This window comes from Plasmodium brasilianum, chromosome 5, assembly GCF_023973825.1.
Source record: "Plasmodium brasilianum strain Bolivian I chromosome 5, whole genome shotgun sequence".
Taxonomy (NCBI): Eukaryota; Apicomplexa; class Aconoidasida; order Haemosporida; family Plasmodiidae; genus Plasmodium; species Plasmodium brasilianum.
Genome location: NC_090118.1, coordinates 34933 through 47567, shown reverse-complemented (window position 1 = coordinate 47567; position 12635 = coordinate 34933). Strand labels below are relative to the sequence as shown.

Sequence of the window (12635 nt, the reverse complement as noted above, 5' to 3'; positions counted from 1 at the left end):
CTTTTTTTAGTTTAATGCAATATCATAATCATTGAACTGTTAACAAGTATACACCTAATTTTTGCAATAAATTATTCCATTTTATATGTATATTTAATTAAAAAAGAGGATTTTATTTTTTTTTATTATCTACCATGGTGGTTTATCCAGAGAAACCAAGGGTTAGAAAAAATCTAAAAATGTTAAGGTATTATTTCAAGTTGAACATTCGTAAGTTTTAACTATCAGAAAAAATAGAAATTATTGAAAACAATTATTATTAAAGGGATGCAATTTAAAAAAGTAATAAATTGGTAATAGTGTACCAACAGTGACTAATATTAGACATTAATAATTATGTTATTATTCGGATGTACGAATTATTCTAGTTGTCTCATTACTAAAACTTATATAATAAAAAAACATAAAATGATTCGAATGAATTTTTAATAAAAGAAAAAATATTTTATTAATACTTTTAGTGATGTATTATAACACAACATTTTGCAATTGTACTAAGATTCTCCAATAAAAATAAGAAGTTGACACAAAAATGAGAATAGCATATGGACATTACTTGGGTAATATACACACCTTTAAATATAAATTTTTTTTAAATACTTACAAAATTATTATTTTTAATATAATTATATAATGCTTTCTCTTTTTAATCTATATTATAAGATTATACATATTTTAAATATATTTACTCAATAAATAAAAAAAGAAAAATAAATAAACGAATTTTGTTAACATGTGTTCATAAATGAAAATTATAAATATATATTTTCTCAATAAAAATGTATATAAGTAAGTGTATTTATATTATATTATATTACAGAAACTATGAAAAAAAAAACTATGTAAAGGTAAAAATTAAAAATTTAAAATATAATTCTTTTTTTAAATAGTTAAAGGTCTATTTTATGTTACCATATTTTTCTATATAACATTTAGGATACAGAAAATTTTTTTCATGTAGCTGTATATATGATGTAATTCCAATAGTGAACACTGATTAAGTATTAAGGTTAAAATAATTATTTATTAGGTACAATACATTAGGCTATAACGATATTACTATACATGTTAATAGTATAAATATAACAAAAAGTAAGTAATACTGTATAAGGGAAGGTAATTAAAATGAGAAAACATTTATTTAAATATTATTACAACTCATGAACATTGAAAAAAAAGTTGATTGTAAATCGAAGTATAAATCGTTTACTCTAATCTGATTGTAAAAGAAATGAATAGAAATATGGTGGTCTATACAATACAGCACAACGTAAATATTTCAGAATTTGATAATTTTATTATAATTTTGTATAATTTAAAAATATTGCAGTCAATTTCAATTTTTTTTGTTTTTTAAAATATATTTTCACTTTGATTATGCGGTAGCATGTTCATATGAATGAGAGAAAATAGATATATTATTGTTTTATACGAATTATGGAATTTATAAATATACATTCAACAACAGTACATAAAATAAAGGAATATTCTGGTTCAGAGTTATGTGCTAATAGAAATGCTATTGTTGAATCAACAAACATTATTATAAATGATATAATAAATTTTACATAGTAAATTTGGAGAATTATCAAATTTCAAATTATATATGTAATCATATGAACCATTTAAAATACAATAGTAATTTTGTAGAAAATGAAAAAAGATAAAAAGAACATATATTCACTAAATTCAATGAAATGTTTAAAGAGATATACAAATTACATTTATTAACGAAGCGTTAATATAGATTTCATTTTGAATGAGAAATAAAATGTTAAGAATATTGTACTCAGAAAATAATTAAAACTTCGAATTTGAAGTTTCTACTACACGGATAAGTTATTTAATATACCCATCTTTGATGCATTTATTGATGAAAAACTTCATAACTTTTTTGTAATAGTGCTTTTAGCATCTATTATACCGATAAATAGAAAAATATGTGAGTGCTTTACTTAATTTATACTTGATACGTTTTTGCAAACAAAAAAGTTAATGGAATGGAAGTCAAAAATTTTGTATTTATTTAAAAATGTGAAGAAATAGTATAACTACGAATTATATTAAGGAAATATAATTATAAATAAATTGTCTTTAACGAATTTATAATATGAAATTATTCAAGATATATAATATGATAATATAATTTGAAAATATTGTAATCCAAGGATAAATATATAAGAAATGAAAATCAATAAAATTAACAAGTTCGTTATACAATAAAAACAAAATCTTAATATAAAAAGTAGTAAAAAAAAATGAAAGATACAATATTTCTTGGTATAAATAAACCTAGTTAATGAATAATTATGCTTTATTTAGTTATTTAATACTAATTATCAGCCGAAGCATTTTCTTAAATATTAAAAGGAAAAGGTACTACGTATATTTGCAAAGAAATATACATGATTTCATATATTTTAATTAATTATACTTAGTAATATTTGTGTGATTTGCAAAATTTTATTTTTTTTTAAACTTATATACTAAAAAAAAAAATATTTTTACGTAAAAATTTCTTTTTCTATAAACTATGAAAATTATATAATTTAAATTGATTAAAATGTAAATGATTTACACATACTAAGGGATGAATTGAATTACAGTAACACAATTTTTTCAAATGAAATATAAAAAAATAAATAATTCCAATATTATATAAGCGTATTGGGGTCATATATTTTTTTATAATTAAATATATAAAATTTTATAGTCCTTCTAATTACTGTAAGTACATTAAAAATTTGTAAGATTAATTTTTTAATGTGAATATCTTTTTCTAATTTATTATTATCTTTAGATTTAATTAAGTAATTTTATATGTGTATATTTAAAGTAGGTGTATTATTAAAATTTACAATTGTTTACATGAGGTTAAAAGAAAATCAGAATTACTATTATAACAAATCCATAAAATAACAGATATAAATAAAACAAGAGCCATAACTATTTTCTGCAAAGCCAAAATTGCAAAAAATACATAAAATATGTTAAATTTATTTGTTAAATGGAAAGAACTTTTAAATATATCTTAACATTTAAAAGAATAATATTTAGTAATTGACCTTTTTTTAAATTATACTTATTTAAACTCTTTGACAATATTTTTTAAAAGTTTGGATGAATTCTTCTGGTTTTCAAAATAATCGTATTGTTTTATGGAGGGCACATGATTTTTAAAATTGTGCACAAAAGCGTATTCACTATGTTGTTTTTGAAATTTCTTGAATTCTCTCAAATCATTAAGTGCATGTTAAGAAATGCCACCTTTTAATTTATTAAATCGTTTTTGAAAATTCTCATCATTCTGTAGTGCTCGTACTCTTTCTCCAAACGTATAATCGTTTTCGTCTAATAAATCGCTTATTCTGTTTTTTAACATTTTATATTTTTGTTCTTGAGTTACTTTTACAGCACTATTTAATATTCTATCAAATATTGCATTAAACGTGTTATTTCTGTTGCATACCTAATGACATGATTTAACGTTGAAGGGTAACTAAAAATAAATGTACGCATTCAGCATTTAGAAATAATGTATTTATATAATATATTAACAAAATTTTATTCTCCATATAAATTCATAAAATAACAAAGGGTAAAAAAAATATTTGTGTTATAATTATATTTTACATCAATGGAATATTTCCATGTCTATATTAAAATGGAAAAAATAAAAGTTTTGGTAAAAAAAAAGACGAGAATTTTTGTATTTTTTTTTATAATGAATTTCTTTAGAGTTGTTAAAACATTTGCAATAATTCAGGTGGTAGGTACATCACATATTTTGGATAATAATAAACATATGTCTAATTTATAATGTGATTTAATTATTTACTAATATGTCCATATAAAAAACCTTTATATATATATTTTTAAGTAAATATAACTGTAACTCATTTTGAAGTACAACAAAAAACATAATTAAGAAAGAAATATTTTAAGAAGCGTTTTATTCAAAAATATGATTAACTCATATTATTCTAATAAAACAAATAAAACATGATTTAATAAATATTAAAGGAATAAAATTGTATAAGATATTAATTTATCATGGAGTTAAATGATTAATTTCAAAAGAAAGATTTATGTAAATTATATAGAGAATACAATGGTAACATATTGCATTAATAACGATTATCGTATGGAATAAAAGTGTAGTAAAAAAATGTGCTTTAGAGTATTTATATATAAAATATTTTGAGAATAAGAATTATTTTAATATCAATTATTAGAAATTATTATAATGAATATTCAAAAAAGTAATCTACTAATTACCATACCGCGATATTTTTTTGAAGTTATTTTTGATATTTATTGAGAAAGAAGAAATATATTAACGATAAAAAAAAAAAGATAGTATACATACATCTATTTTATATATTGCGTTAGATTTATTATGGATAATTTGATAGAGTAATTAACAAAAGGTTGAGAAAATATGATTATTTAAACGTATCTACAGTTTTACATATATGTAATAAACATTATATGAAATTTTTGTTTTATATAATAATTTATCAGTATGCTTTTTATTGATTCGTTTTTGGGGTAAATATTAATATAAGATGTGAATAATTCCAGTAAAATATAGTTCTAAGGGGTATAAATTATAAAAAATATAACATTTAAAAAAATTGATACTTTGCCTTAAAGTTCCAATAATATACCTTAGAATGTGATATAATAACGAAAATAAATTAAACAGTGGGCTTTTAAAAAGTACGTTTTTGTTTTTAGCATATTCCTCATATTTGTCTATATATAATATATTTTTTTTTTTTATTAAGGTTATTTGTTTTTTGTTATAAAATTATATTTTATTTATTGATTTTTAGGCTGAATATCCTTAGAAGACCAAATTAATACATTAAAGAGAAATATTATTTAAATATGCATAAAAGAATTTTTAGTTGAACGATATTTTGTATGAGAGTGTTCTAATTAGCAAAAAAATAAAAGGAATGAAATAAATGTGTTGTTAGATTTATAAAGGTATCGTAATAATTTATTTTTTTCGTAGTACATTTTTTTTTCTTAAGCCTATAAAAAATTATATTTAAAATTTTTATTAGTTTTTTATTTTAAACATGATTTTACAAAGTTAGAGCTTAAAAAGTTTAAATGTAAAAATATATCTAAAAATTTTAGCTTATGCTATATTATTATATTTAATTTGTTGCTGAAAATATGTTAAATGAGAAAACAATTGTACATAAAAATTCAAAAATGTATTTTTTTAAAATGTAATAAACAATTTTTGAAGTCTTTTATTTTAAATACATTAATAAGAAATGATTTTTTTTATTACTGAAATTAATATATTACCAAAAATATATTATTAATACAAATTTTGAATTGATAGCTGCATTAAATAATTAATTTTTATATATTATCTTAGAAATATGTTAAATAGGTATTATATAATTAAATTCACTAGTCAATATTAATGATTATTATATTTTTCTTATTCTGTATCAAATTATGTAATAAGCTATTTGTATGAATATATATATTCACAGTTTGACAAAACCGTATGATAAACATTGAAAATATCAAGTAAAAAATGATAACAAACTAAATAGTATCTATTTATTAAGCAGAAGTATGAATCATATATTGAACACTTTCCTGCTTACTGTACTTATGATTACTATATAGAAATGGTTATGAAGAATAAAATTAAGTACCTCTTAATTATAATAATTTTTGTATTTATCCTTTTGATATGGACATATCAATGTAACAAAATATGGAATAATTAGAATATTCCATTTTTTCCGTTTTATTATTTTTTTTTTTTTTTTGTTATACGTTTTATATTTGAAAACAACATTTTATTATTATGAGATTAAATACACTCTTAAATAATAAAGAATATGTAACCCATTCTTTTGGATCCCTATTTGTAAAACTCTGGATAATGGATTAACAAAAGACATTTCATTATATTTCAAACATAGTATATTATTTGTAATTAGGGTAAAGTAAAATGATGTAAAAGATGAATTAATGAAAAAGGAATATATCAGAAAAGAATAAGTATGAAATATTAGATGAATCAAAAAATTAAGAGAAGTAAAAAAAAAAAAAAAAAAAAGTTTGAAAGGATAAAATTATAACAAATGGGAATATAGAAATTTTAAGAAGTTACAAGGACTATTAAGTTAAAATATATAGAAGTAATGTTTAAATAAAAATGCAAACAATTAAAAGATGTATTAAATACTGTGAACAGGAATACATGTTTTAATGAAAAAATAAGTTTTATTTTAGAAAAATTCAAAAAAAAAAAGGAAATATATTTTGAAAAAAGTATATTGGATATAATAGACTATATAGATAAATATAGAAAAGACCGAACTTTATTAATGAATAATATGATAAGATGCAGTTGTGAAATTTACTTAGGTTACTTATTTCACCTCTTTTTACATTTTCATTTGAGTTCTTTTTTTTTAATGTTGGAGTTTTTGGGATCGTGATATACTTTGGCACTAGATTTTTAATGTTCTCATTTCTTTTCATAAGTACTCTAAAATAACGCGTGTTAACAGAAGGGATAAATTATCTCATTATTAAGCTACATATTCTCACAGGAAAAAATAGTTATTATAAATGATACAAAAATTTGTTTTATTTTTATTTATACATCTAGTAAAAATATTATAGTGATAAGTTATTTTTATGAAGTCTCGTAGATATACTTAAACATTTTCACATGCAATAAGAAAAATAATAAGTATTATTAAAATTTATTAACATTTATATATATTTTTTTTCATTTTGTGTATTATAGCTTTTTTTTCAATGCATTTAAATATACTTATTTAATATATATATATATATATGTATTCAAAGTAATAATCATCTATGATATATAGATTTACTCAGAACAAGTTCAATGTTTCCAAAAAAAATGAAAAATATTTAAGGATTATTCTTTGTGTTGTTTAATATACATAATATATATAAATTGTCATGTATATTATTAACAAATATAACATTTTAAAAATAGTTTATCAAAAAATAGATAGTGCAAGAAATGACTAGCCAAAATAATCACATAAGAATTTAGAAAGTATTTATAAAATAGAAGCCTCTGAATTTATATAACTTTAATCATTACATACTTTGCATAAGATATAGGATTAAATGTTTTTATGAGATATTATATTTTTTTTATATAAATACATATTTTTCATATTTGACAAAGTAAGATGAATTCAATAATATAACATTATAAGGCCACCAATCTATCATTACTTCTATGTAGGTTATTAATATATACATGTGTATAAACTATATACATAACAAAGCATGGAATAAAATGATTATATTATTTTTGTGTAATATAGGGTTAGGAAAATATTAATTATATAAGCGTATTAAAAAATTTAATTATTTTTTATATTTTTTATTATTTAATTAATTATTTTTTAGAATAGTCATTTGATTAGACAAATTAGTTAGAATTTATTATTTTAGAATTAATATAATATGCAATATTTTTATAATTATTTCTATTCATTATGTTATGCGTACAGCGAGAAATAAAAGAGTTTGTATATAAATATATTTTTGTATTTATAGGCATATTCTAGAAAAAAATAATTTAATTACATTAGCTGCGTAGAAGTTATGATATAACATACAACTATGAGTGCTACTTATATATAAATCAATAACATATAAGTAAGGAGTTATTTCTATAAAATTTTTAAGAAAAAAATTAATATATTAAAGATATTCCATAGTTTCATAATATAGTATTTTAACTATTATCCTTTAAAATTTTTTAATTATTTCATTTTATCTTACATATTATTTTGTTTAAATTTACTTTTTAAATTATTATAATTACTAAAGGTGTTTTTTTTAACAAATTTACTTGTATATTTTTTTTTTTTTTAAATTAGTATATCTGCGGCACTTAAAAATTTATATTATTTAAAAAAAAAAAAAAAAAAATAAATTAAAAAAAAAGTAAATTCTTAATTTTAATTACTTTTTTCTGGTAATAATAAATTATATAAAATACTTTTAGTTATATTAATAATTATAATATGCTATTTATAGTAATGTGTTTTAAAAATATAAAACCTTTAGTTTTGATTATAATTTTTAAAGAACTGTTATTTCTTATATTAATAACATCATACCATGAAAATTTTGCATTAATTAGGCATGAATGTTTTGCATATCCTTGGCATATATAACATATTAGATTATAATTTTTACAATATAATATAATTTATTTTTTTACTATATTTTTTTGTTTTTTCTATAATATCAATGCTAGTATATAATGTATATAGGTTTAAGTTTTTCAAATTTAAAATAATATTTTAAAAGATATAACAAATTTAAATTGTTGGTACTATTAATAGGAAGATTTGTAAAAAATATTATTAACTATATTAACAATATGTGCTTAATTAGTATGCTCACCGTAACTTTTTCTGTATTCTGAATATAAAATAAAATGTTTAAGCAGCAAAGAAACTTTTTAATTTTATTTATTTTTGAAAATCCTTAATAACAGAAATTTATAATTGTTATGTTAAGCAGTTAATATATATATTTTGAGAATTTATTAATAGAGCAAGTTCTACCAAAAACTATTTTAATTAGAGTTGCTCTTTTTGTAAATAACTTTACTGGAAATAATTACAAGAATATTTTTAAAATTATCTTTTATTTTTTGTGCTTTATATTTATTTTTTATTAAGGCCATTTAATACTTTTTAAAAAATGTAATAAACTAGCAACGCAAACAACTACACCTGCATAACTATATTGTGAATATACAGTAAATTTTTTAGATACGCAGATATGTTTTAAAATTAAATAATTCCATTTTTAATGGAAAAAATATATATATCATTTTAGTTAAATTTTTATACTTATCCGCTTTATTTGAATATGTTCTTATTTTAATAATGAGGTAAAATGATAAAATAGTAGAAAATTTGCATTACATTTTTTTCTACTGCATGCTATATATATATACTAATAAGAATTTTTTAATAAGTTAATTTTTCAGGTTATGAATAATTGTAATATTTCTTTGCATTTGTAATGTGTCTTTGATAAATATTTAGATATTAAATGTAATGACGATGGCACTTTTGATGCAAAAGATTATAGATTATTATCAGAATATGTGAAGAAATTAAAAAATGTCGAATTAAAAGGTAAGCTTCCTGAAATTAAAGATTATTGTTTAGAAAATTATGTATAAAAAAACGAATACGAATATAATATAAAGATAAATCTGAAAATAAAGTAATTCAAGAGCTTCATCTAAAGAATTACTTAGGATGCTGTGATAGTTAATTTTTTTTTGAAAAATTGTTGTATGGATAGTTTAGTTTTATATATAAATATATTAATGTAACTATTTTACCAAGAAAAAAAGTTTAAAACATTTAACATGTGAGAGCACCGCTTTAACTTTTTGCTATACTAGTAATGCCTTTTGTAACAGTATTTTTATCACAGTTCTTACAAATAGATGAAGAATTTATACTGTTATATACATTATTGTTAGTTATTTTAAATATGTGCACGGTTATATATATGATAGCAAAAATTTTAAAATATATAATTGATATAGATGGTAATTTAATTAAAGCCTAAAACAAATTCATTACTATAAGAAAAAAGTTTTCTATATAGGTAATAAAGATCTACTTTATGCTTAATGAAATCATTTGCTCGAAAATATTTCTTGGTATGTACATATAAGTTTTATTATAAAAACAAGATAATATACCAACATATATTGATATGCAATAGCAAAAAAAAAAATACATAAAATATTTATAAGAGTTCTCATATTTCTATATATGTTTTGGAATAATAATATATGACTTTGATTAATTTATTTTTATGACTTAATATATATATATATATATATTTTGTTTCATAGAAATGTAATATTGATATTACAGAATGTTCACAATATAATATCGGTGTTATATTCAAATATTTTGGTTATATACGCTTTATGGAATCCTGTATTATAAAATATATGTTCTCACTTTATTTAATATAATAATTCATAATTAGAATAACTATACTCACGTAATAAAATCATTTATATTTTTAAAAGCCTTACTTCTCTTTATTTTTTTGGTTGTACGTGAATATTTTAAGAATATTTTAATAAAATTAATTATATATTAGTTTTAATATAAATAAATTTTGTAGTTCTTCATTTAATAAACCTAACAGCATATCTTTATTTTTTGTTAGTATGTTTTTTTTATTCAAATATAAACTTAATAAATAATCTTTTCAAAGAAAATTATTATGAGAAATATATACTGCATAACTTATTTTATGTAAGAATATTTTTAATGGTTTTTTATATTTTTTTGGTATTTTAAGTATGAAATTATCAATTTATATTAGTATTATTTTGCTTTTAAAAATGAATCATCAATAGAACGTTATTAACTTTAGAATTAATAATGTTTTATAATTAAATGAAAAAACTATATCCCATTTATCTTTTTATTTTTTAACTTACATTATAATTGAAGTACTATCTAATTTATAAAAAATTACTTAAATATCTATAGTAAAAAAAAAATGATAATATAATACATATTTATTTTGGACATTATTAAGAGAATATACTTTTGAACCAGTGATAATGTGGAATTAGTAACTATCATATAACAATTACACACTATGGTCTGTCCTAAAGAATACAAATCTAATATGACTAAGTAACATATTTATAACTAAATTAACTATTTAATAACATGTAAATAAAATTTAAGGGTATATACTTTTTTTCCATAACATCATTGTAAATAGATAATTATTTATTCATTTATGATATTTTGCTTTTTTCCTCTATACATGCTTTTACCTCAACAGTAGTAAGAACTTAAATATGTGAAAAAGTATAAGGATTTTACATTAATTATTAGGATTTATTTGAATATTACAACAATCTTTTTAATTATATTAATATATGTAAAAGAAAATTCATGTTATACATATTAGTTAGTTCATAAAAGTGTTATTATGCTTTATTAATTCTGTAAGCTCTAAAGAAATTTAAGTTAAATGTTAATATAGATTTATCATAAAAGGATTTATTATATAAAGATAAAGTGTATAATCTTTCGTGCGATAAAATTTACGACTTTTTTTATTATTACATTCTTATTTTCTTAAACTGCTTTTCATTGAAAATTTAAATTTAACGAAAAAATAGAGATTAATATTTAGAAATAGGCGCATAATATAACTGATCGCCTTTATAATAACAATATTAATATTTTTTAATTTTTTTTTTTTTTTTTTTTAATATTAAATTCTATAACAATATGTGAAATTATATTACATTTTGTAAATAATATGTATATGTAAATAAAATTATTTTGGTATATGCTTCAGATTACTGGTAAGAAATGAGCATGATACATTAGTGTTATTTTAATTTTTAGTAGGTATATTTTTGTCAAATTACTAATATTTAATATTAAAATACTTATACTTTATACTAAGGGATACCTGCATTTGCTACTTTATTAGCATACTTACGTAATTGTAGATTTAATTGTATTTTATAGAAATTCCTTTGATATATATGATAAAATATATTGATAACAAAGAAGTATATTCATTTTTACTATTTTAATATATAATCTGTTAGATTATTCTATTAAGGAAATTCCGATGTTAATACATTTTATAAACGAATTACACCATACTATATGAATTTATCTATTATTGATCTTCTAAATATATAAATTTAATCATAAAAAAATATATTGATAAATTTAAAAAATTTTCATTTAGCAATAATTCTATAAATTATATTTTTCAACAGTTTTTATGTAAAATTAAAGGATCAATTTTTATCTTCCTTTAAAATATACCTTTACTCATAGATTAGATAGTATGATGTAAATTTGGTTTTAAAAATATATTATGGACCATTAATGAATTTATATTATCATGTAGCAATTAATGAAAATTCTATAAATAATGTAGAACAGAATATTGTAATAATATAGTTTTTTTCATTTATTACTACTTTCATTATATATTTAAAATAATCAATGATTTATTATTAATAACAAGATTTTCCAGAAAATATTTTATTATAAAATTAGAATTAATAGTAGGGAAATTCCATTAAATTTCCTTATTACCTTAACATATAGAAAAAAGCATTATATATATTCTCCATGTTCTATATTCTATATATTCTCAATATCACGAAATATTATAAATTAAGATATATTTTCTTTTAAATTATTTTGAAAAGAATTAATAAAAAAATTATTTTATAAATTTATATGCATTCATTAATTAATTTGTATATTTTGATTATTTATTAATGAATTCAAATTATATTATTATAATGAAAGTTAGTTTTTTATAAGTCACATTAAAATAAATAATATAAATATATTTTTAAAGTTACTTTTCTGTAATTTATTGCAAAATATGTTACAGTAGTATATATTTTTTTTTATTTTTTACCAAATAATAACAATAAAAAAAAATTAAATAAACTATAATACCATCCTTTATCATTAAAAGAATATTATATTATTGTTAATTAACTTATTACTGTATACATTACTATATCAAGAATCTATATT

General features: G+C 18.7%; 1 protein-coding gene across 1 annotated transcript; it reads right to left on the bottom strand.

Moving 5' to 3' along the window:
* Window positions 1–3082: 3082 nt before the first annotated feature.
* MKS88_001274 (uncharacterized protein) lies at window positions 3083–6528 on the bottom strand (the record flags this gene model as incomplete). The annotated part of the gene is made up of 4 exons (XM_067214186.1): window positions 3083–3231; window positions 3268–3469; window positions 3634–3654; window positions 6436–6528. 4 exons carry the CDS (start codon window positions 6526–6528, stop codon window positions 3083–3085), a joined length of 465 nt encoding a protein of 154 aa, XP_067074647.1.
* Window positions 6529–12635: the final 6107 nt, after the last annotated feature.